The 27,720-nt window shown below is 40.3% G+C and overlaps 1 protein-coding gene across 2 annotated transcripts in view; it reads left to right on the top strand.

Moving 5' to 3' along the window:
• The first annotated feature begins 1,112 nt into the window (after positions 1–1,112).
• LOC120526262 (alpha-1,3-mannosyl-glycoprotein 4-beta-N-acetylglucosaminyltransferase C-like) overlaps positions 1,113–27,720 on the top strand; it is a 54,295-nt gene continuing 27,687 nt past the window's right edge. For both annotated transcript variants that reach the window (XR_005633107.1, XM_039749356.1), the window contains exons 1-2: positions 1,113–1,410; positions 25,014–25,161. Coding sequence is in view for 1 of the 2 variants with exons in the window: in XM_039749356.1 (XP_039605290.1) it covers positions 25,057–25,161 (105 nt within the window). In the remaining variant the exon portion in view is untranslated. The remainder of the gene's footprint in view (positions 1,411–25,013; positions 25,162–27,720) is intronic.

Raw genomic sequence — 27,720 nt, 5'->3', positions numbered from 1 at the left:
ATCTTAATTAGTGACCAATTTGTGTTTCTAATTAACTATTTCCCTTTATTTTAATTGACTTTTCTTGAGACTCTGACCACTGAATTGATTCTTTTTTCCTTAAATGGCACCTAAACATAAATTTGATGTGAAGTGAGCCAACAGATGACCAACTAAATTGGGGCCTCAAATTCAAACCAACTTCACTTCATTCAGTTTCTTAATTTTAAGCCAATTCTCATTGCTAATTAAACCCGCTATTTAACTCCATGGCACTCATTCTGTCATGGCAGACATTTCCAAAATTGTTGGTTTTCTTTTTTAAGAGCGTTGTCAAAATGTTTTGTGAACCTGAGCAGATCATCATTACTGAGGCCTTTGCCTTTCTTTATTTTTAGTTATTGTGTGATGGACGCAGATTGCTGTTTAGGTATTGGTACATTTTGTGTCTTAATATTGTTTGGTTGCTAATTAAGAAAAAAAGAAATAATTAAGGGGCCTCAGTCTTAAGTTGTATGTCAATTAAAATTATGGAAAAGAGTTAATTAGCAGCAAAATCTGGTCATTAATTAAGAATATTGTTAGAATACAAACCTGCAGCTACAGTAGCTCTCCAGGACTGGAGTTGGAGACCCCTGGTGCAGATGGTTTGGCAGACATGACAAATGTATCCATTTACATCTAATCTACAACACAATAAAGTGTGCAGAAAGTGAAGGGGACCAAATACTTTCTGAATCCACTACATAAACATTTATACTATACTGTAAGTAGAAGTATTATCCAAACATACTGAAATGCACTAACAAAGCATTTCTACTTCTTTAATATACAAAACTGGTTATAAATAGTAAACACAGCCCCAGAGTTCAGTTATTTGCATTTTTCTGCCGGTTAATTGGTGACAGATGAAGTGACTCAGCTATTGTTGTCACACATTGTAGTTTGGGATGTTGAACCAGACGACTTCAGCCTTCATAGTTCTTTGGCCAGCATTACTCTAAAATAGCAGAACAGCTCTGATTAATGTGTTAAAATAATCCATATTACATTACCTCTGATACTTGAGCCTCCGTTTCCTTTCGCTTAAGTAAGGCGCTTGCCGCTGTGGCTTTAAAGAGGGAGTTGCTTATAACGGAGTGCGCGCTATTGGGGCTCAAGTGGTCACGTGCAGCTCGTCGGGCGCGCGCACATAGGACTTCCCAGACCTGTTACTGTCTGCAGTCTGCCTTCCTCATAAAACGTTTTTGCAAATGGATGTATTAGGTTGGGTTACTAAACACACTTACCCGTGCGGAAGCACCTAGCACGTCACCAGCAGCCCTCGGCAAAACTTTTTTTGTCGCTTTTAGTCGTTTGGCATCACTGTGGATTTCGAGAGGCAACTTTTCTTTTGGACTTGACACAAGATGAGCGACAAGACTCTGCAAGGTGAGTTCTTCAAGTTTCTCATTGGCAGAAGGAAGTTGTGTCCATGTGGCAGCATAGGTTTGGGTGGCACTAAATCGAAAGTGAGTACAAACGTGCCGATTGAACCGCCTAAATACAAGAGGCTTTGACCCAAAGCAGGGCACTGAGGGCAGGTGCTTAGCGGCGGGCTGCAGTCAGGGATTGTGGTGCGCAGTTCAGTGAACCACGCGATCAATAAATAACAGCTTGAATTTACAATCCGTTACTTAATCAAAAATCAGCCATAATCGGGTTTGTTATTTGTACAAGACGCAATACTGGAAATGCAACCACATTTTTACTTTTTTTTCCTATTTTTCTTCGCTGCTTTGTCACCCACCGACTTCTGGAGGAGCGGGTTGAATCGATATCATATCTGACGATTTGCGCTGCCTTGTCAATATATGCTACACATGCAAATAGTTACACGTCTAATAGTCGAAATGAATATAAGAGTTTTATGGGATTACTCATCATCAGCCAACATGTTTTTCTAAGGTTGCACAAACCAGTCATTTTCTGCTTACAATCACAATAATATTGGACAAAAAAAAAATTTAAATTGGAAAGGAATAGGATTGAGGTATTGAATACGTTTGCATCTAATGGCTTAAACGACAAATAATAATGTTAGTATTAACTTCTTTATTGAATGTTGTTTTAGATAGATACTTTATTAATCCCAAGGGGAAATTCACAATTTAGTCTAAACGTACTGCCTATGTGCAGAACAGCTTTGGGGTACATTTCGATAGAACGCCCAATGGTCTACTGATTAATCCTACTTTGTCGAATTGTACTACTGTAGCACAAATCGATAATTATGTCTCTCGATCTGTGGTACCCTATTAAAAAATACTGTTGCATACAGTTTTGGCAGCTTTTAAGAGCTAAATTAAATTACCCGCAAATTAATCTCATTGTGTGCAAGAATGGCAATAACTGAGAATGCATATACTGCAAATGCCAAGATAATGTTAATGGAAAAATTCACATAAGTGTTTGCTCAATTTGAAACCAAATTGAATTATCGAATTTGTTGCGTACACCTCATACTTGATACACGGGCCTTTACAGTAGCTGTAGCTATTTTGGCGTAAAAACGCAGCTGCAGTGCATTAGGAAGATGCTTGTAGGCAGCAAAATCCAGTTATGAGTGCGTTTTGACAATTTGGGTAAGATAAAGAAAAGTAAATAAACTGAACAAGATTGATTAGGTATTATTTTGGCTGCATTGTCCAAAATTTTCAAGGTTCCGCAGCTTTAGCTTACCTCGCAGAGGATTTCAGGCAATAGTGTGACACGTGTTCAAGTAATTCCACAATCCAAGTATATTCGTTTTAAAAGTTTTAGTAAAATTCAAAGCAAAACAGTTAATACAAAATAGAAAATAAATATTACAAAGAAAAGTACTTGTTTAAAGAAACCTTTTACTTTTACTTATCTTGTTTCATTTCTCTCTAAATATGGTCAAACAATCATAGATTCATATGTTCATAAAGATTTGTAGAACGATCGAGTGACTGGTCAAAAAACTGTATGCCAGCGTTCTATCTTTAAGCTAATCTAGGAGTCCATGGTTCCAGCAGTAAGACTATTTCCAAACTGGCTTAATTAACACTATGTTTTTACAGAAAAAAATTCAATTTCATGATAATTTATAGGGATTTAAAGATTATACCATAATCCAAGTCACTATGTGAAACTAATATTCTATTGAAATTGGCAGACACTTGTGTGAATTTAACATTAACTTTGTAAGATTGACTGTTACAAATATGAATAATCATAAACGCATGAAAGAACATGTGAACATCTGCAAAACTAGAGTGAGACCACAGACAGGATCAACCTCCACAGAAGGATGTCCGGTCACAAACCCCACACAGACTGTTAAAGCAACTCAATCAAACACTCTAGAAGAATTAACAAAAACTCCAGACAAAATGTTGAAACAGTCCGTTGTAAACTACAGTAGTACATCTCTATGGATGTGTTAACAGTCAGTCAGTCATTATCCAACCCGCTATATCCTAACTACAGGGTCATGGGGGTCTGCTGGAGCCAATCCCAGCCAGTACAGGGTGCAAGCCAGGAACAAATCCCGGGCAGGTTGCCAGCCTACCGCAGGGCACACATACACCCACACACCAAGCACACACTAGGGACAATTTAGGATCGCCAATGCACCAAACCTGCATGTCTTTTGGAGTTTTCAGTCCTCAAGCACACACAGAGTCCTACCAAACGATTAAAAATAAAAACCAAACCTGTTTGATTTTGTCAGGTTGAGTCACTAGGTATGTCACATTGGGTGACCGGCTTCATGGGAGTGCACCCAGGACTGGCTAAGATTATGTAAATGAAGGCTATAACTCCAAATGGCTGAAAAAAACATGTAATGTGACATGGTCTTAAGTAGCTAGAAGTTTTGGTACCTGATCCCTTAAATCATTTGGCCTACAAATTAAAAATGTTACTTGCATTATATTATTTAATGGGTAGCACGGTTGTGCCTTGGTTAGTGCTGCTGCCTTGTGGATCCAGTGTCTTTTGTGTTCAGATTGCACGCCCAGGTGTTGTCCATGTGGAGTGTGCATGTTCTCCTTTTCCTCTGGGTGCTGTGCTTCTCCTCCCTCATCTCCAAAGACGTGCTGCTCTGTTTAATTGGTGATTCGAATCTGTGTGGTTGAACTGTATGTATAAGGGAGCCCTTCGATGGACTGGTGTCCTGCCCGTTGCTGTTTCTTGCTAAGCTTCTGGTACTGGGAAAAGCCCTGTCCCCTGCAATCCTGCATTGGATGAAGTGCCTTTGAGAATGTTATTCATTTACTTTCTTTTCAATATACAGCTTTTGTGTAAATGAGCTTGCTAATCTGTTGGGCAAAGTACAAATGGTTTCTTTATCTATAGTTGAGTTAAATCCTGGTCAATATTACATGGTAGGTTAGCTGCAGGGATTGGAACAAAGTAAAAGCTGGTTGGTTTACAGTCCAAAATTCATACCTGGACTTTTAAATAATAATTCTACTCATCTATGGTTTTAAAAGGGCACTTTCACAGGTTTGTGCAACTCCTCATAAAACCATTACTTGACAAAGTACCATGTTATTGTATGAGGGCTTCTTTGCATATGAAGTTGATTCTTTGAGCTTTGAAAAGGTTCCCAATTTGTGGACAAATCAGAAATCTTTAATATATAGCAGGCTGGCTAGCAGGATTCTGACAGATCAAAGAAACCTGATCTTATAGCCTGTGCTATTGTATGAAGCAGCAGTCATTTTATAATCACAAACTCATTAGTATTTCACAAATCTTGTATCATCTGTTCATGATTATTTATGGAACCTGTTATGGATGTAAATACAATTTCCTTCTTTAGATGATTCTTTTAGGAACCTAAAATGGTTCCCCTAAGGTAGCAGTCTGAAGATTAGAACACTCTAGACGAGAACAGGCCATTCAGCCCAACAAAGCTCGCCAGTCCTATCCACTTGTTTCCTCCAAGAAAACATCAAGTCGAGTTTTGAAAGTCCCTAATGTCTTACTGTCTACCACACTACTTGGTCACTTATTCCAAGTGTCTATCGTTCTTTGTGTAAAGAAAAACTAATGTTTGTGTGAAATTTAACCTTAACAAATTTCCAACTGTGACCACGTGTTCCTGATGAACTCATCGGTCTCGATCCACTGGACTCATTCCCTTCATAATTGTAAACACTTCAATCATGTCACCTCTTAATCTTCTTTTGCTTAAACTGTAAAGGCTCAGCTCTTTAAATCTTTCCTCCTAACTCATCCCCTGTAGCCCTCTAAGCTGCCTAGTCGCTCTTCTCTGGACCTTTTAATGATAATAATTCTTTACATTTTTATAGCGCATGCTGTTATGTCCTTTTTGTATCCGGGAGACCAAAACTGCACCCAGTACTCAAGATGAGGCCTCACCAGTACATTATAAAGGTTGAGCACAACTCCTGTGACTTGTACTCCACAGATCAAGGCGCTATATAACCTGACATTCTGTTAGCCTTCTTAATGGCTTCTGAACACTGTCGGGAAGTCGATAGCTTAGAGTCCTCTATGAATCCTAAATCCTTCTCATAAGGTGTACTCTCGATTTTCCGACTGCCCGTTGTGTATTCAGACCTAACATTTTTACTTCCTCTGTGTAATACTTTACATTTACTGACATTAAAGAACCTCTTTGGCACCTTAGTTTTAAAGAATGTACTCTGGCTTTCCTCTCTCAGCCCCAAAGAACTGCTGCTCTGTTTAATTGTTGATTCAGAACTACTGTATACCGATGTGTGCATGTGTGAGCAATGTGATAAATTAATGCTCTGTCCATAGCTGTTTTAAAACAAAAAAATATGAACCTGAAAATAAACAGGAGGAGACCATTCAATCCATCAAGCTCATTGGTTTAACTAATAGTTCAGCTGTCCCAGTATCTCCTGCAGACACTTCTTAAAGGCTGTCAAGGTTCCTGCTTTGATTACTCGTCTCCGCAGTTTATTCCACATTCCCACAACTCTTTTTTAGTAAAGTGCTTCCTCGTTCCAGTCATAAATGCATTTCCACTGGTGTCCTCACGTTCATAAAGAATTCTGGTGGATCTTTGTCAATACCGTTGAGCGGTGGTTCCCAAACTCGATCCTGGGGACCCTCTGTGGCTTCAGGTTTTTGTTCCAAACCAACTTCCGTGTTTCATTGGACTCTTAGCCTTTATTAAGTGAGTCGTTATTTCCCAGTTTCTGTGTTTTGGAGTCAATGTAGAAATTACAAACTCATTTTGGTAGATTTTTATTAAAATGTAATAAACATTTATATGGGGAATATCTTTTTTTTTTAATAGTATTTTCAACCTAATTTTCCTTCTGCTTTTCCAGGTGTTCTGGCTGTTTAATTGATTATTTACTAATTAGCAAGTCTGACACTGAAGTCGTTGCTGCTTTCATCGTCCCGGGTGTCTGCTTTGCTGGTTGCTTATTGTCACTATTAGGATTAAATGAAGGGAGCAAACTATATAGGAAAAGAACAAAAGAGAGTTAAGTATTTATTTCTTTAGAAAATAATAGAAATATTTCTTAATGTCTTATAAATGTAAAAACCATACTGATGTGTTTTTCTGAATGCAGAAAAGAGTAAAAAAGACCAACTAATTAAATGAGATCAGTTGTTATCGATTCTTATCACCGATTGTGAATCTGGTTGGAACAAAAACCTGGAGCGATCGAGTTTGGGATCCCCTGCCTTTGAGAATTATGAAGACCTGGATGAGGTCCCCATGCAGCCTACTCACCTCGGGACTGAACAGGTTTAATTCTCCGAGTCTGTCAGAGTACGACATGTCCTTGCATTCTGGGAAGCCTTTGGTTGCTCTCCTCTGCACAGCTTCAGGTTCTGTCAGGTTGTCTTTCTTGTACCGTGGTGACCAGAACTGCACACAATACTCCAGAGGTGGTCTCACTACTGCATTACGCACAATCGGCCACAACATTAATCCCACTGACGGGTGACGTGAATAGCATTGATTATCTTGTTACAGTGGCACCTGTCAAGGATGGGGTATAGTTGCTAGCTAGTGAACAGTCAACTATTAAAGGTGATGTGTTGGAAAGAGAGAAAAACGTATCTGAGTGACTCTGAGAAGGGCCAGATTGAGATGACTAGATGACTTTGTCAGAGCATATGAAATAAATGGCAGATCGTGTGGGGTGTTCCCAGTATACAATGGTCCAAGGAAGGACAGCCAGTGAACTGATGATGGGGTTATGGGTGCTCAAGGCCTCTTTGATGCGTGTGGGGAGTGAAGGCTTGCTGGCCTTGTGTTATCCCACAAACGTAATGCTGGCCATGAGAGAAAGGTGTCAGAACTCCCAGCCTGCTATGTATGTGTAGCCACAGAGTTCCCCTGCTGACCCCATAATGGAATTGTGGTGGATTTTATAATTGGCTGTTTTATTAATCATCTTCTGCATGATTGTTTGCATTGTGTTTATTTTAATGCTGCTTTGTACGGCAACCTCTTTTGTTTTTAAATGTGCTTTTATAAATAAATAATCTAATCAAGTGTCCTAAATTGGGCATGCAAGCTTCGGAACTGGACCATGGATCAACGGAAGAAGACGGCCTGGTCTGATGAATCAACGTCTTCTTTTAAATCATGTGGACAGCCGGGTTCGTGTGCATCGTTTACCAGGGGAAGAGATGGCAGCAGGATGCACTATGGGAAGAAGGCAAGTGGAGGCAGCATGGTGCTCTGATCAGTATTCTGCTGGGATACCTGGGGTCTTGACATTCATGTGGAAGTTACTTTGACACATAGCACCCATCTGAAGATTGTTGCAGACCATATACACGGTATTCCTTAATGACACTTTCAGCAGGATGATGTGCTCTGCCACCCTGCAGTTTGTTCAGGAATGGTTTGACCACCGTGATAAAGAGTTCAAGGTGCTCACCTGGCCTCTAAAGTCCTCAGATTTCAATCCGATTAAGCATCTGTGGGATGTGCAGGTTGAACAAGTCTCATCCATGGAGGCCCCACCTCACAAGTTGCAAGACGTGGTGCCAGACACCATAGGGCACTTTCAGAAGTCCATGCCTTGTGTTGGTCGAGGAGGACCTACATAGTACTGGGCAGGTGGTTTTAATGTTGTGGCTGAGCAGTGTATACTCTTGAGCATAATGTTGCCTAATTTATATTCAACAGTTTTCACAATATAAACTAACATTTTCTTTTACCATTTTAATAGCTTCTGCACTTGGCTTAGTTAATGAAAACGTTGTGCCAATGTAAACCCAGCAGTTATTTCCTGTTGGACGTGCCTCCTATCTTGTAAATATAACTGACATTCCTTTTGCCTACGTGCAGCACTTGGCACTTTTCTATCCTGTATATCTTTTGGTATTTGGCTGTTAAAATGGTGTAGACTGAACAAATCTATGCCATCATGAGGAGAGTGTGTATACAAACAGTGCAGTGCCTTGACTGGGCGTCCATGCCCTGAAATACTGAAAGTGGGAGGCAGCAGCATTAACAGCTGTGCTGCTCCTAGAAGTAATTGATCAGTCCATTCTCTTGTATGCTTTTCACAATACAGCTGAATAGATTTACATAATTCATCCATTATCCTAACTACAGGGTCACGGGGGGTCTGCTGGAGCCAATCACAGCCAGCACAGGGCGCAAGGCAAGAAACAAACCCTGGGCAGGGTGCCAACCCACCATAGGGCGGGCACACACACACGCACACACTAGCGACAATTTAGAATCGCCAATGCACCTAACCTGCATGTCTTTGGACTGTGGGAGGAAACCCACGCAGACACGGCGAGAACATGCAAACTCCACACAGGGAGGACCCGGGAAGCGAATATATATTTATTTATTTAATATTTACATAATAATAATAATAATAATAAATTTTACAATGATATGCAGTCCAGGCCACATTCTGCTGTGAGTATGAAGTAAGGAAAGAGATGACCAGTTTCATGCGGACATTTGAAAGTCATAACATTTGTTAGATGTGTAGACACTTTTATTGGACAGCTACAGTATGTTATATGGGCTGGAGACAGTGGCACTGACCAAAAAATAAGGAGATGGAGCTAGAAGTGGCAGAGTTAAAGATGCTAAGATTTGCATTGGGTGTGACGAGGATGGACAAGATTAGAAATGAGGACATGAGAGGGTCAGGTCAAGTTGGACGGTTGGGAGACAAAGTCAGAGAGGCGAGATTGTGTTGGTTTAGAGATGTGCAGAGGAGAGATGCTGGGTATATTGGGAGAAGGATGTTAAGGATAGAGCTGCCAGGGAAGAGGAAAAGAGGAAGGCCTAAGAGCAGGTTTATTAATGAGGTGAGGGAGGACATGAAGGTGGTAGGTGTAATGGACAAGATGCAGAGGACAGGAAGAGATGGAAAAAGATGATCTGCTGTGGCGACACCTAACTGGAGCAGCCGAAAGAAGGAGCTTGAACACGATTAGCAGGTAACAGGAGGTGATTGCTTTGTGGAGTTCTGTAATAAGAGCCCTAGCCAAGGTTATTATAGTTTTGCCTTTTTATATTAGTTTTCATTTCTATATTTTTTCTGACATTAGTTGGAAATTCAGTTTAGTTTTAGTTTTCCTTCATCGTGTATTTTTAGTTTTAGTTTAGTTTTTATTTAACAAAGACATTTCTATTTTATTTTTATATCTATTAGTTTAAGTTTTAGTAATTATGGCATGGAGCTCCTGCGGACTTTAGTTTTGTGTCACAATTTGTGTCACAGTCAGACAGAACTGTACACATAACAGATACGAGTTTAATGTTAGCGGAAGCTTACTACACTACATGGTTTACTATCTGGTTTTGTTTTTGTCTGATAAAAACAAACATAATCAAAACTAGACACTGAACATGAACAATTTTACACAGTTTTATAGTTTTTTAAATATTTTCTCATGAAAATCACGGGAGCTTAGGAAGAACAGGGCTCTAAGACTTGAATCAGTGTGCAGACCCCACCTACCTGTATTGAGGGAAACAAAGAAAAACAAGCATGTAGTGTCAAGGTTAGGGGCAGTGAAACTTGAATATGCCAACATAAAGGACAGTAAACCCATAATGAGCAGGTAATAAGAGTATAAAACAGGCATAAAATGACAGAGACTGCATCTGAGATTAAGAACAATATACCAGTATACATTATCTAAACCTGTTTATCCAGAACATGATATATATAGCAAAAGTCAAAAAAATTTATACAAGAACGAAAGAAAGCAGAGAATAAAGTAAAATCAGTGAAAGCCACATCGTGAATGTCGTAACAATCCATCCATCCATTATCCAACCCGCTATATCCTAACACAAGGTCACAGGTGTCTGCTGGAGCCAATCCCAGCCAACACAGGGCGCAAGGCAGGAACAAATCCCAGGCAGGGCGCCAGCCCACCGCAGGGCACACACACACATGCACACACCAGGGACAATTTAGGACCGCCAGTGCACCTTACCTGCATGTCTTTGGACTGTGGGAGGAAACCCACGCGAACACGGGGAGAACATGCAAACTCCACACAGGGAAGACCTGGTAAGTGAACCCGGGTGTCCTTACTGCGAGGAAGCAGTGCTACCACTGCACCACCGTGTCACCCCTGAATGTAACAAGAATAACCAAAATCTAATAATTTAATAGTTATAAACCATGACACACTATAAAGTAAGAAAAAATAGGAAATGCAACAATTATCAACCATGAATAGTCTGCTGCTAATGAATGAAACTTCAGGTTTGCACTCGGCTGCTATCAGACTAATGGGATTGAGGTTTTGAAGTTCCAGAACTTTTCCTAATGGCTCAAATTATGCTGTTTTCTAAATATCCTCAGCATCAGACTGTCGTTCACGACAATTTAATAAAGCGGTTTTGGGCAAGACAAACTCTACAGGAATATCTGTCGTGAGTCCGGGGTGCCTTTCTAGAATCTAAATTAAGATACACTGACTAGAGGAAAAATAAAAAATCTGAATTGCAGACCATTTATTTCCTTTACGCACTGGCACAGCCTTTCTTTTGAACTACCCATTTTATTTTTAGTTTATAAATATACACATAATACCCCACAACCCTGAAGGAAGCTGACTAAATGAAAACCCAGGCAAAGAGCCGGCTGCTTCAGTTAGTTTACGGAGTCTGCTTATCCAGATCTGAGTCAAAGAGAGCAGGAGCCCATCCTGGTAACCCAAGGATAAGGCAGGAACCTACTCTGGACTGGCTGGCATTGCTTTGAATTCACTAGCAGGACTGGTTTCTAGTCACTGGTTTCCTAAAATACACATCTTCAAGGAGAATCTGTAGACCCTACACACGTTTTGTCCTGGCTAGAAATTAAAACCCAGTTTCCTGGTGGTGCATGGCAACGGTGCTAGCCACAGTGACGCTGTGCCAGCCAGGTGAGCTGAAGTTCAGTTCATTCTTATACAGTGCACTTCCTTTTACTGCAGTACTGTATATATGAGTTTGTGTGTGGTTATGTATGTACGTGTGTGTGTGTGCGTGGTTATGAATGTGTGTGTGTGTGTGTTGCTGCTTGTGCAATCAAACCATCTAGTCAGACTTGGGCTCACAACATTGAGGAAGCAGTAGATCTCTGATTCTGCAGTGAGCTTAAGTCAACCATCACACCATTTGTTTATGTAAATTGCTCAATTGTACCATAGACAGAATTTCAGACTTTATTTGCAAACCTCTTTTTTACATTTTTACATGGAGTTAATTTTATCAGTACAAGTTATTCAACAGTAGTTGCAAGAATAATATCCATTCTTCTCCTCTAGATTTGAGTTGCAGGGAGGCAAAGCCTGCCCAGCAGAAAACTGAATAAATAAATATTGTGTTTCTTCTTTATCCAGACCATCGGGTGTATCTGTGAACTTGTGGTTTTTATCACTTTCTGGTGGCTTTCCTCTGTCTAAATTAGCTAGTAGACGAGCACACAAATGAGCACTTTGGTTTTGTGCCATTTTTTTGGATCATTAGCAAATTAGGTTCTTGCCTCTGCAATCCTTATCTTAATAGCATCAATGCACTGCTCACCATGGACATTTTAACATCAACGGCTAACATGTTAATCTTTGTGATGTGGGGAGAAAGAGTGAGTTCCACGCAGGGGAATAAACCCAGGATACTAGTGCTGTGCTAGCCACTGAGCCGCGGTGCCAGTTTTGTGCCCCAGCAATCTCTTGACAGCGAGGCCACCTGTTACCTTACATGATTCTAATTTTCTTTATAATTTCAAACTGTCTCTCTCCATCTCCACAATTGCACACAGCAAGTCACCTCAAAGCACAACAAAGGGACAACTGGGAATGAAACAATAAATGCTGTCACGTGTTGCCAAAAAAATGACAATAATGGAGCTTCATGATGAAAAGACTATTTAAATATTCAGTATGCATATAAATAATGGAGCACAAATGTTTGCCAGAATGATGGCCACTATAGAAAATGTCAAGAGGTGTTAACAGGAGGGAAGACGATCAGGCGAATGGTGCTTCAGGCAGTTGCTATGAAAAATAAAGTGTATGTACTGCTTTTTGAAACTTAGAGCAATGGTACAGAGTGGCAAGATGTCCAGGCCCCTGCTGAGTTTGGGTGGGATGGGGATTGGCAAGTCCTTTGCTTCTCCCAGTGCCTGTCTGGTCTGATATGAAATTTTACAATGATAATGCAGTCCAGGCCGCATTCTGCTGTGAGTATGAAGTAAGGAAAGAGATGACGGGAGTATTTCAAGTTTCATGCGGACATTTGAAAGTCATAACATTTGTTAGATGTGTAGACACTTTTATTGGACAGCTACAGTATGTTATATAGGCTGGAGACAGTGGCACTGACCAAAAAACAGGAGATGGAGCTGGAAGTGGCAGAGTTAAAGATGCTAAGATTTGCATTGGGTGTGACGAGGATGGACAAGATTAGAAATGAGGACATGAGAGGGTCAGGTCAAGTTGGACGGTTGGGAGACAAAGTCAGAGAGGCGAGATTGTGTTGGTTTAGAGATGTGCAGAGGAGAGAGGTTGGGTATATTGGGAGAAGGATGTTAAGGATAGAGCTGCCAGGGAAGAGAAAAAGAGGAAGGCCTAAGAGCAGGTTTATTAATGAGGTGAGGGAGGACATGAAGGTGGTAGGTGTAATGGACAAGATGCAGAGGACAGGAAGAGATGGAAAAAGATGATCTGCTGTGGCGACACCTAACTGGAGCAGCCGAAAGAAGGAGCTTGAACACGATTAGCAGGTAACAGGAGGTGATTGCTTTGTGGAGTTCTGTAATAAGAGCCCTGGCCAAGGTTATTATAGTTTTGCCTTTTTATATTCGCTTTCATTTCTATATTTTTTCTGACATTACTTGGAAATTCAGTTTAGTTTTAGTTTTCCTTCATCGTGTATTTTTTAGTTTTAGTTTAGTTTTTATTTAACAAAGACATTTCTATTTTATTTTTATATCTATTAGTTTAAGTTTTAGTAATTATGGCATGGGGCTCCTGCGGAGTTTAGTTTTGTGTCACAATTTGTGTCACAATCAGACAGAACTGTACACATAACAGATACGAGTTTAATGTTAGCGGAAGCTTACTACACTACATGGTTTACTATCTGGTTTTGTTTTTGTCTGATAAAAACAAACATAATCAAAACTAGACACTGAACATGAACAATTTTACACAATTTTATAGTTTTTTAAATATTTTCTCATGAAAATCACGGGAGCTTAGGAAGAACAGGGCTCTAAGACTTGAATCAGTGTGCAGACCCCACCTACCTGTATTGAGGGAAACAAAGAAAAACAAGCATGTAGTGTCAAGGTTAGGGGCAGTGAAACTTGAATATGCCAACATAAAGGACAGTAAACCCATAATGAGCAGGTAATAAGAGTATAAAACAGGCATAAAATGACAGAGACTGCATCTGAGATTAAGATCAATATACCAGTATACATTATCTAAACCTGTTTATCCAGAACATGATCACAGAAAACCTGGAGTCTACCCCAGCAGGTTTGGATGTAAGGCAAGAAAAATCCCTGGTATGCAACTTGTATGATATGGCTGATGTTAAGAACAGAAAAGTATAGGATATTTCAGCTATCTAGTTTGAGAGAGAGAGAGAGAGAAAAACATTGAAAAAACAGAGTCAAATAGTTTAAAATATAATTCTGGTACTGGATTATTTTCACAATATCAGGTATTTTGAGTTGTGAATATGAACAGTAAATATGGAATAATTACAAAAACCCATTAGTATGTTTAGTTTTTCATCACTTGGCAAACTCTCTTCGCCTACCGACCTTTGTTTGTATTGCTTCATTGTTAAACGATGGTTTAAAAGCAACAGTGATTGGTCAGCAACAATATGCTGATCTTGTATGATGACCTAGTCAGTGTCTCGATCAGTGCCGTTACGGGAGTGGTCTCCCCCTAGACTTTCTCGTATACTCTGATATGGGGATGGATATTTGAGGAGTAAACCGCAAGACAATGATTATATTTTTATATTATGTATGCTAAGGAACCATCAACAACAAATCTAATCAAATTAATAATATATTGAACAATTATTATAAAAAGTAAAGTTGAATAAATTGGACTTGGCTACACGGGGGGAAAAAAAAATCGAGTAAAGTACCACTTCCAGGTGATGGATTTGACCCAAAAGTTAAGATCTAAACTTGTGGTGTAACAACCACATGCCGAATTTCATCCATCTACTGTATCTAGTTGCGTTTTTGAGTTATGGTGTTTATACACACACAGACACGCACACACACAATTGCAAAAAACGGTATTTTTGGACTCTGGGAGGTCTATAACGTCAAGATTCATCAAAATATCGAGGTTCAATATTTTCATAATTACTATACTTTCTCTATACTTCGTATATGAGAAAGTAAAAACGATTTCTCCTGTGCAAAGTGGCAGGTGAATTGCTGTCAACAAAAAGCAGTCACCTGAGAAATAAACTGAAACGATATTCACATATGGTAAATGTTGTGTTGACCAGCACATTCTGATTTCAGCTGTTTGAATTTTATCTTGATATATAACAAGGGCAAAGAAAGGTGGCACGTAAATCGCTTTCTGTTTCACACGCTTTACGTTCCCGCATTGTCACTGCAGGTATTGGATTAGCTGGTAACTCCGGCCGCAGGTTAGGGTATCCCTGCATTTACTTTGCTAGGGGACAGATACTTGCCAAATGACTTGGAGCTATCTGACTAAACCTTGCTCTGTTCACCAATGCTGGAATATCCTGATCTAAGGATAAGAGAATATGGTAAATTCCTCATAACTCCCCTGCGGTTAAGGAATCGTGACTATCCAAAAACCAACAATATACACTTCTGCTGTCAGAGAAGTCTTTTTTTTATCTCCATGTATACAGTTGACCCATCAGATTATTCAAATACTAGCTGGGCTTCGTGTTGAAGATGGGCTGAAATCTAATTAATCAACATACACCTCATGTTTTTTTATTTGATACTTGGGTTGTCCATTTGGTTTGGTATGATAATATGCCCCGCTTTTCAAAGCTGTCTATCGGCGTCACTTGTTGAACTGAGCACTTTTATAATTCAAGTGTTTTGCTTTACTTGTGGCCTAAACAGACTTAAGAAGGCCGCAACTCTTTCTCCTGTTCTTTTGAATATTGTGGAGTTACCAGCTAATCAACACTAATTTTCCTTGTTTTCGCCCTTTATTTGACATTTTCAATGTCATTCCTTATTTGTTGACCCTTCTTTTATATATTCTTTATTTTATTTATTCTTTTATTTATTTTTAAATAGGGATGCTCCGATTAGAGTTTTTTTAAGGCCGATATCAATCACCGATTTCATGTTACTCGGCCGATTCTGAATAAAATTTTTTTTCTTTATCTCTTGAAAAAAAATTTTTACAGTAAGGTCCTGCATTACCAGACACATAGAAGCCTTATGTCCTATGTAAAAATGCATTTTTATAATTAAACTATTGACCATAGATGTTGTGGACGCTAGAGGCGCTGTTGCCCCATTGAACCCACCAGACAGACGTCCAGGACACACGTGTAAAAGCACCAAGAAGATTTCTTTAATATTTTTCTTCAATTAAAGTGCACAAACCACCGCAATCTCCACAATTCTCCAACAATAATCAATACAATAAATCAATAATACAGATAAACAATCCTCCACTCCCAGCACCTTCGTCACCCAACCTCCCAACCCCAGCTCTCCTTACTGGGTCTCAACCAGTACTTTAAATAGTCCAAGACCCAGAAGTGTTCCTTCTCCGGGTCAAACACCACATCCTCCTTTCTCAAGTAGCCCAGAAGTACTGCGGGCTTCTGTCCTTGTGCCTCCGAAGTACTTCTGGGTTGTAATGACAGTAGGAGTCCCCAGGTTCCTTGTGAGCTCCCCCTGGCGGCACACACGGCACCCAACAGGGCTGAAGAACCGGACTCCATGTTCCAGGATGTCCTGTGGAAATCCAAAGAACCATTTCCATCCAGGGGAGCTGCCATCTAGCGTCCCGGGGGATGTAGTGCCCTGAAAAGGCTGCTCTTCCTCCTTCTCTCTGTTGAGGGACGTCCCGGCCAGACTGAAACGCCAGCCGTCTATCACAATGTTAACTTATCTTTTATTAACAAAAGGCTTAGGGCTCATTTCTACTTCGCGCTCAGAACGCATACGTGCCCGCATCATGGCTGCCATGCGTTCCCAGCATTAATTTGATGCGTCTTCTGAGCAGGTCCTCAGAAATTAATGCGATGTCGGGGTCCACAGTGTGATAAAAGTTGGAATGTGACATCAGAGTCTCTGTTTACTATCTACATGTGACAGAAAGCCTCTTTGCGGATCCTATGGGATCGGTGTGCGCACTTCGATGTTTGATGAATGGTTCGATGTGGTGAAGCAAAATGCCGACATTCAGATGCATTCGTGGTGCTTTGATATTCAAGTGTTGCCTATTCCCGATTGTAATGACACGATACATTTTAAAAGTCTCACATACCGTCTTCTGTGGCGTCTTTTTTTCTAGGGCTTCCTCTGGTCCTGACAGCAGCGGATCGCCAGCAATAGATTGCCACACTGAGCACATTAAATGTATGATATTCCAACTCTCTGTACATTTAGAATCCTTAGATTTATACTTGATATCACTTTCATGATGAAACGCATTAAAGTATTTACAGTGCATCCGGAAAGTATTCACAGCGCATCACTTTTTCCACATTTTGTTATGTTACAGCCTTATTCCAAAATGGATTAAATTCATTTTTTTCCTCAGAATTCTACATACAACACCCCATAATGACAACATGAAAAAAGTTTACTTGAGGTTTTTACAAATTTATTAAAAATAAAAAAACAGAAATCACATGTACATAAATATTCACAGCTTTTGCTCAATACTTTGTCGATGCACCTTTGGCAGCAATTACAGCCTCAAGTCTTTTTGAATATGATGCCACAAGCTTGGCACACCTATCCTTGGCCTGTTTCGCCCATTCCTCTTTGCAGCACCTCTCAAGCTCCATCATAGTGTATGGAAAGCGTCGGTGCACAGCCATTTTAAGATCTCTCCAGAGATGTTCAATCGGATTCAAGTCTGGGCTCTGGCTGAGCCACTCAAGGACATTCACAGAGTTGTCCTGAAGCCACTCCTTTGATATCTTGGCTGTGTGCTTAGGGTTGTTGTCCTGCTGAAAGATGAACCGTCGCCCCAGTCTGAGGTCAAGAGCGCTCTGGAGCAGGTTTTCATCCAGGATGTCTCTGTACATTGCTGCAGTCATCTTTCCCTTGATCCTGACTAGTCTCCCAGTTCCTGCTGCTGACAAAACATCCCCACAGCATGATGCTGCCACCACCATGCTTCACTGTAGGGATGGTATTGGCCTGGTGATGAGAGGTGCCTGGTTTCCTCCAAATGTGATGTCTGGCATTCACACCAAAGAGTTCAATCTTTGTCTCATCAGACCAGAGAATTTGTTTCTCGTGTTCTGAGAGTCCTTCAGGAACTTTTGGCAAACTACAGGCGGGCTGCCATGTGCCTTTTACTAAAGAAAGGCTTCCGTCTGGCCACTCTACCATACAGGCCTGATTGGTGGATTGCTGCAGAGATGGTTGTCCTTCTGAAAGGTTCTCCTCTCTCCACAGAGGACCTCTGGAGCTCTGACAGAGTGACCATCGGGTTCTTGGTCACCTCCTTGACTAAGGCCCTTTTCCCACAGCTCAGTTTAGATGGCCGGCCAGCTCTAGGAAGAGTCCTTGTGGTTTCGAACTTCTTCCACTTACGAATGATGAAGGCCACTGTGGAAACTGGGACCTTCAAAGCAGCAGAAATTTTTCTTTAACCTTCTCCAGATTTGTGCCTCAAGATAATCCTGTCTCGGAGGTCTACAGACAATTCCTTTGACTTCATGCTTGGTTTGTGCTCTGACATGAACTGTCAACTGTGGGACCTTCTATAGACAGGTGTGTGCCTTTCCAAATCATCTCAAGTCAACTGAATTTACCACAGGTGGACTCCAATGAAGCTGCAGAAACATCTCAAGGATGATCAGCGGAAAAAGGATGCACCTGAGCTCAGTTTGGAGCATCATGGCCAAGGCTGTGAATACTTAAGTACATGTGCTGTCTCCGTTTTTTTATTTTTAATAAATTTGTAAAAACCTCAAGTAAACTTTTTTCACGTTGTCATTATGGGGTGTTGTGTGTAGAATTCTGAGGAAAAAAATTAATTTAATCCATTTTGGAATAAGGCTGTAGCATAAAAAAATGTGGAAAAAGTGATGCGCTATGAATACTTTCCAGATGCACTGTATGTTACATTTTACAGATAAATCGTTCATTTCGTTTAAATAATGAATACTGTTAATAATTACATACATGGGGGTGACACGGTGGCGGAGCGTTAGCACTACTGTCTCCCAGGGAGTCACGTCGCTGGTATTCCCTGCCTGGAGTTTATATGTTTTCCTGCTGGGTTTGCTCAGTGTGCTCTGGTTTCCTTCCAAAGATATGCAGATTTGGTTAGACTAAAATGGCACAAGTGTATGTGTCTGCTTGTATTCACCTTGCGATGAGCTGATGCCTCATCCAGGGATTGTTTCTGCCTGGTGCCCAATGCTATCTGAAATGGACAAATCCCTGGACTGATGGATTTAATCTTTAAACATCCTTTTCAGAGATATTGCAGTAAGGTGTCATTGGAATTTAATGGGTGTTCTAGACAATTCACAACACAGTGAAGCCGAACCTGTTCTCACCGTGATAATATCTCGCACTGCCACCTGGTGGATTCCTCCAGATTTACGTAAAGTACACGCGCAAGTACAAACAGTAAAACGCTTGTTTAGCAGGAGTGTCCGCTGTAGCATGCGTCACGTCGTGTGAAGTATAAACCCGGCCTTACTGTTCAGTGAGTACCGGCTCCATTACCACAATACCACGCATAGAAAGGAGGGGCTGACGAGATCATTTTTTGCGATTGGCCAATTTACTGATCACAGATCGAGTTGTTTATGGTGAAATTCTGCCAATCTGTTTTTAAAATTTTTTTCCTAAGCTTAGCTTCCGGACGGACACACAGACATACTCTTGTTGTTTTTATTAAGGTGGATAAGGGTTTGAATAAAAGCTCGCTGAGGTACCTATCTATGACTGGTAGATTACTACTTTAAAACTGTAGAAGAATAAAGAGCACTTGACTTGATGCCATAATAGATATTCCACTTTATAATGCATATTGATATTTATGAAAATACAGTCGAGTCTCGCTTAATTATAGCATATGCTTCTGACCAGTGTGTCGTTCGTCAATTTTGTCATTAAGCACGTTGACGTATTTTAAAGGGGCAGGGTTGTGCCTCTGTGTCTGATGTCATTTTCACTGCACTGATTCTGGAAACAAGGTGCGGCGTCTGCATCACTGCATTTTGTGTGCGGTGAAAACATAGCTGTGTCCTTGCAGCATGCAGGGATGTGCCTTTATGTCATTTAGAACATTAGAACACTCTAGAAGAGAACAGGCCATTCAGCCCAACAAAGCTTGCCAGTCCGATCTACTTAATTTCTCCCAAAAAAACAAGTCGAGTTGATCGAGTCGATTTACATTGCGATGAGACATCAAGTATACACCGCACCTAACATAACCCACCCAAAGCTAATCTCACCTTACCTTAATACATGCATCACATATATGAATAATGATTATTGAAATAGAGTAATAATAAGACATCAATAACAATATTAGTACAGTAATATGGCCTCTTATGTCAGCTTTTTGTCACTCTTCAATTTTAATTTATTGTACCTCTGTGAAAGCTCTGACGTTAAAGCACGACATTCTTAGTCTGAATGTTAACAGAGTCATGGCTGTATTACAAGTTAATTGAAATAATAAATAAATTGTGAATTATATGAATGTAAATACGTGTTTAAATGGCAAGTGATTGTTTCTCTGTAAACAGCATTTTTGTTGTATTTTTTGAAGCGTTTATAAGCAAAGACCTGTTTGACGTTACTGCCATGGGCATCACTCCTGTTGGGACATCTAGTAGTTTATAACTGAAGATGAACTGGGCAAGTGAGGTCACAACAACAAGATTATGGTGCCAAGTGTGCAAAATGTTCATATTTATTTTTAAACAAGTGTCACGTCATGAATCAGTCAATGGTAAACCAAGTCATCAGGAATGCTAGAAATATTTTCAATCTATACTAAGATTACATCTTGCCTGAAGAAGGGGCCTGAGTTGCCTCGAAAGCTTGCATATTGTAATCTTTTTAGTTAGCCAATAAAAGGTGTCATTTTGCTTGGCTTTTCTCTACAATCTATACTAATAAAAGGCAAAGCCCTCACTGACTGACTGACTCACTCACTCACTCATCACTAATTCTCCAACTTCACGTGTAGGTAGAAGGCTGAAATTTGGCAGGCTCATTCCTTACAGCTTACTTACAAAAGTTAAGCAGGTTTCAGTTCGAAATTCTACGCGTAACGGTCATAACTGAATCCTACTTACGTACATATATACGGCCATAGCCTGCAGCTCGGTCGCCGTGTGAGCGGAGTTCGTCACCCATCACCACGCCTCCCACGTAGTTGGCTGCCTGCCTATATTGCGTCCCCCATACGCACGCCTCCCATGTAATTGAGTGCCTGCCCATATAAGGCCGTCCGTCAGCAGCAATCCAATAGACACGCAGCCACTGCCGTTTGTCATGCCTAAGACAAATACAATTTTCGCGAGATACAAGTTTAGTGAGAAGACACAAGGTATAAACGAGAACTTTTGATCACTTTATAACGGAGTTAAAATTGCTGGTGAAGGACTGTGCTTATGCAAACAAAGATGAGATGGTCAGGGATAGACTAGTGTTTGGCACAAACTCAGCAAAAGTGCGAGAGAAACTTTTAAGTGCCGGGTCTGAGCTAACATTAAATAAAGCCGTGGACATCGCAAGATCGCACGAGATAGCACAAGCACAGCTGACAACCTTCGATACATGTACTCAGAGCGGCTCACGAGAACTGACTGTGAACACAGTACGCAGAGAACAAGCAAGAGTTACAAAGAGCGCTGAGCAAAAAACGCATTACACAATTGAGAAGGCAGCAAAAGAATATGAAGCGAGGGACGCATACAAGCATATTCATAAGTGCAGCTACTGCGGAAACAAAGCACATGGTGGAAAAAGTCAACGTCCAGCTAAAGAAAGACAGTGTAAAAAAATGTGGTCAATTGAACCACTTCGCTAAAGTTTGCAGGACTGGGAAAGGTAAACCCGTGCATGCAGTGTGTGATGTCTCAGATAAAGAGGAACATGAGCTGTTTATTGACGCAGTAAGAAAGGAACAACCCTCTGAATCTGAACAAGCCTTTGTAGACATATCAATAGGAAAGCAAGGTGTAAAGTTTAAGTTTAAATTAAGTTCATAGACACGCTGCCGCTAAACATTTGCAGGCAAATCCACAACTTAATACTGGGAATGCCTGTTTAAACATCTTAGATTCACGAGTACCGATTTGGGTAGTGAACACTTCGATGAATAAAACCTGTTATCTTTACAACGGTTGAAAAACACGGCATATAACTTGAACACAACACATCCTCCAAATATGAACCTGATTGAAAGAAATAATGATAATGAAATCCTTGATGACAGCAACACTCATAACACTCACAAAACAATTACATTGACAATCATGGTACGTTATTTTTAAAATGTTTCCTTTTCTTTTTCATAACTTCTTTAACAGACTACTTTTCCACTGCGAAGTGCGGGTATTTTGCTAGTAAATAAATAAAACTCATTTAAAAATCACTTGTAAAAACAGATGTCCCACATCCTGCCCTCAGAGCAACAAGCATCTCAGCAACTTCCCTTGGCAGTCAGTGTGTCGATGAAGCCCTGTTACTTCCATCACCGCATGACTGACTAGTGACTCTTTGATTGCTCTATCTACACCATCCTCATGCTGGTTGCCACAGATTCTCTGGTTCGCAGTTCCCCTTAATACCATCACATGTCCTCTGCTCCTAGTTAGCAGACTTGACTGCACTCTGAACTCAGACTCTTTTGGCTTTCACACCCTCTTCAACCTCCAGTTGGTACCCGCAGATAGCTCTCCCCAGATTTTCAGTTGTGTAATTTGACACGGTACAGTGATGAGATCAGCAACTGTGACACACCCCACGACAACAAGTCGCATAATGTGACATCGACTTTAGGTGAATTAGTGATTATAAATTGCTTTTGTGTTATTGTCAAAAAATGCAAGTTTTTCCATTTCAAATTAAATCTACAACACTATAATGTGTGAAGAAAGTGAAAGGATCTGAATAGTTTTTGAATGCACTGCATGTTATGTTAATGTGAGCTTATCCTTGATCTAAACATCTTCATTTTATTTAGTGGAAAAAACTATTTCACTCTTTTAGGGCTGATGTCGACTTTTGTCAAAAGGAGGAGTTGACGATGGTAATCAACTATAAACTATGACAAAACCAACTACTCTATTATGTTTTAGCTGAACTCTCGTTGCTAAAAGGAAAGTTAGCTTCATTGGTTTGACTGTGATTTCCTGCGCTTGTGTGAGTAGTTCGGCGCAAACAACGGCAAAAATGGTACTGACATCTAGCGAGAGATCAAAGTGGATGCATAAAGCAAACTACAGCGTGGACGACGTTTTGCCTATTATCTCTGAACTGGACTATGACTTGTCGGACTCCAATTTTGATACAAGTGATCGAAGACGAATGTGAGGTTCCAACTTCAGTTGACTGGTCCCCAGCTAATCATGGTGCTGAACGGGTTCATGTAGCTGATACGCCAATGGCAATGTTCGCCAGGGACCAATGCCACTTAAAGACACAGTCAAAAATGGCCAGTTGGAATCTCCAGTTAACCTAACTTTCATGTCTTTGGGAAAGTGAGAGGAAAATCCATTCAGGGACAAAGACTGCATGCAAACTTCACACAGGCAGCAACCAGGCATGGGATTTAAAGCTAGGATTGTGGATCTGTAAGGCAGTTGCATTTCCCCACTATCATGTTAATCAAAAGAAACACCTTTTAAGTAAAAGCCTTTGTAAACAGAAACCCTGCCCTCTTATTTTAATCCCAGGTCAAGTACATAGACCTCTGATCTTTCACTGAACACCAGTGAACTAGGATATCATTTGCCTCTGCATACTACTTCTTCTTCTTCTTCTTTCGGCTGCTCCCCTTAGGGGTCGCTACAGCGGATCATCTTCTTCCATATCTTCCTGTCCTCTACATCTTGCTCTGTCACCCCCATCACTTGCATGTCCTTTCTCACCACATCCAAAAACCTTCTCTCAGGCCTTCCTCTTTTCCTCTTCCCTGTCAGCTCTATCCTTAACATCCTTCTCCCAGTATATCCAGTATCTCTCCTCTGCACATGTCCGAACCAATGCAATCTCGCCTCTCTGACTTTGTTTCCAAACCGTCCCACATGTACTAACCTTCTAATGTTCTCATTTCTAATCCTGTCCGTCCTCATCACACCCAATGCAAATCTTAGCAGCTTTAACTCTGCCACCTCCAGCTCTGTCTCCTGCTTTCTGGTCAGTGCCACCATCTCCAACTCATATAACAACGGCCTCTGCATACTGCTTGCATGCAGATATTATCTCAGACTTCAGTTTGGATCTCTGCCATTTTTCACATGGAATTTAATTTTTGTGAAGCTTTTTGGAGTAGTTATTTTATCCATCCAAATACTCTAATTCAAATTTTCAGGGAGCTGAAACATACCCAGGTAACAATGGGCTTAAATTAGTAGCCCACCTAGGACATGACCACACAGAGTCATATTGGTCCAGTTTAGAGGCACTAATCTAGCATGCACTTTCAGTTTAATTTTGTAGAGTTTTCTTCACTGCGTACATCATTGTGTGCCTGAAAAATAGGATTATATAGATTAAAACTTTCACAGACCATGCAGATACTACTAGACTTTGACTGGAAGACAGTGTTTTGGTACTGTGTGGCAGGAGTGCTAATGACTGCAGATTTTGTTTTTACTGTTCTCCTGGCCACTGGACCTTACATTATTCTCTGTTACTTAGTATTGCCTAATAATATCTTATTTTTATATTTTTCTTTTTTCATCTTGTAAAGCACTTTGAGCTACATCATTTTTATGAAAACGTGCTATAGAAATAAATGTTGTTGTTGTTGTGCCACCATTGTCCAATGTTACTTGACGTCTTGGAATAAGCTACAATTTTGCAATCCTTGAAAGTGACACTTGTCATTGTTCACTTTGCTTTGAAATTGGTGTGATGTTTTTGGTTATGTTATCTGTTTTGTTTATCTATCTATCTATCTATCTATCTATCTATCTATCTATCTATCTATCTATCTATCTATCTATCTATCTATCTATCTATCTATCTATCTATCTATCTATCTATCTATCTATCTATCTATCATATAGTGCCTTTCATATCTATCTATCTATCTATCTATCTAGACCTCACCATGTCAGACTCTGCTTAATTGTAATGTTTATGCCTTTCTAGGGATGTGAACCCATTGCTTTTTTTTCTTTGAAGTCTTGCTGAAATGAGAATCTACTTCAAGAAGTCCATTCTGATAGTAGGCTTCACTTCCTTGCTCTTCATCCTGTTTGTTGTACTAATCTCAAAGAGTGAAGACGATGGTACCACTGTAAGTATTCCGCACTCGTATTACCAATTCCCTGTCATGGCACTCATTGATTTTCTTAATCTACTTATTCCAGTTACAAGGTTATGGGAGACTGGCCCTTATCCCAGCTATTCAAGACTATTTGACTGGACACCAGTCATCACGAAACACTCTTGCTGACCTACCTGCTGTTTCGTTGTTTTAGGCCAATACAGAGTTACCACTATTGATGTCCTAAAATATATCAAAATGCCTCTCGGGGAATAGAAAAGTGTTTTATTTTTAAATTGCTTGAGAAACAAGTTCACAAAGAATTTTTATAAAAGAATTGTGTTATATTAACAAAAGATTAACTAAAGAGGCAAATAAATCCAAATTCATAAAACAAGAGCAAAATCCAAGAACGGAAGCAATAATTCAAGAAGCCAGGAAAAATTAATATCTTCAAGAAACAAAGCGCACTCCAAATGTCAAAAAGCCACTGGAGGAATTCTGCCCAGCTGCAGAATATAATAGCAAAGGGCGGTGCTTCAGTGGTGACATCAGGGTGGCCCCGCCTCTTAGGGTTCCACCCACAAAGCACAAGGAACCATGCAAAAACAGCCTGGCCATAAGCCTGACGCACATTCTTGTCAAAGTGGCTGCCACAGTATGCAGCAACAGACGTTTTATGTTGATTTCTGTGTGAAACCATTGCTTTGCAGAAACTGTTTTTTGGAAAAAATATTCAGCCCTCAAAGAGTTAATTCAGTTTGGGGTGAGCAGTCTTAACCTATCCTGGCAGTACTGGACACCACACAGGAAAGAACCCATCCCAGGGTGCCAGACCATACCAGTGACCATTCACTCACATAAAGACACAGTCAAAAATGGCCAGCTGGAATCTCCAGTTAACCTAACTTTCATGTCTTTGGGAAAGTGAGAGGAAAATCCATTCAGGGACAAAGACAGCATGCAAACTTCACACAGGCAGCAACCAGGCATGGGATTTACAGTAGGATTGTGGATCTGTAAGGCAGTTGCACTTCCCCGCTATCATTTTAATCGAATCGCCCAGCTGCAGAATATAATAGCAAAGGGCGGTGCTTCAGTGGTGACATCAGGGTGGCCCCGCCTCTTAGGGTTCCCCCCACAAAGCAGAAGAAAAAAAAGAGAACACAGAAGCACAATATAGATAAATACTGTACTAAATAATAAAAAATATTATCAAAAATACATACTTGTAATATGCATATGCAAAATACAGGGTGAGTCAAAATTATGTTAACATTTGAATGGCGGAAACCATTTATTTTCAAAACATAACCTCATGTGTGCAAGATGATTTACAGGAATGTCTCAACCTGTGCACCATCATGTTCAACACCATATGTGCCACATAAATTTCCCACAAAAATTATATATAAGTATATACATAATGGTACAATTAGTGTTTGACCCACCCTGTACTTTAAAATTAACTAAGAAGGCAAAAAAGAGGAAAATAAACATAAGCTAGTATCCTGGCAGTAATATAAAGTATTGAAAGACAGTTGGCATTAAATAGAAGTAAGCACAGGTATCCAGAAAGACACAAGACTAAAACAAAAGCAAAAGTTAGACACAAGATCAAACGTCACATAAAAAAGTCACTTTTAATGATTGCAGACATCACAGAATCAGCTGGACAAAGCTGTCACAAAAGCAGAGGGCATAATTCTAGAGCTACACAATAACTTCCCCCTTTTGGTGTTGCCTAATTGTTCTTGTAGCTGCCCTCTTGATGAATGCTGCATGACCTCTAACACTGACGGGTTGGTGTTGGCTAATGTTAAAATTCAGGTTAAAGGCTCTGGCCCAGCCAACACCTTAAACTTTTAGGATGTTGCCAAGATTGTTTTCAGCTCTTGTGAGATTAAATTGGATTATGCGGCTTTGAAAATAAATGAATGAGTGAATACACCTGCTACTTTAAGGATATGAGACAAAAATGACTTACTAAGTAAAGCCTAATCTCCCACATACAGACTCCACACAGTCCATGCACTATCCAGGATTTGAGGATGCAACACTAACCACTGTGCCCCTACACCACCCACATGCTGTATATTTACAGCAGGATTAAAAGTCTTTTAAGTACTTTGTGGTTACAGTGACTTTTTCAACGATTATCTCTTCTTACTTCATACACTTTGTATTCAAATTTCTGCAATATCCTGTTAGGTCAGGGATCCGTTAATGAGAGGGTTTCACTCAAGATTCTCAAATTGATTTTACTGGCTTTATCTTTCTGATCTGAGACACGGTACTCTTCTGGTTCTCATTGCTAAAGTGAAAGGCTCAGTTTACATCTGAAGCCAAGCCGTGAATACTGTGATTAGTAGTCCTGCAAGCCAGGACATGCTGGGGTAGGTAGCATCGTGTAGATCACACTAAATAAGGGTAGGGCTGAGGAAGTAAACAGTAAACAGATGCTACCAAGGACTATGATTTACAGTGCCTACGAAAGGTGTTCACCCCCCTTGAAAGTTTTCACATTTTACTGTTTGCAACGGACGACAGGCGTGGGCTTGTTTGCCGACTGGGACAGCTCATGATTCA

The sequence above is a fragment of the Polypterus senegalus genome, chromosome 3, assembly GCF_016835505.1.
Source record: "Polypterus senegalus isolate Bchr_013 chromosome 3, ASM1683550v1, whole genome shotgun sequence".
NCBI lineage: Eukaryota > Metazoa > Chordata > Cladistia > Polypteriformes > Polypteridae > Polypterus > Polypterus senegalus.
This window is presented reverse-complemented; position numbering and strand designations above follow the sequence as displayed.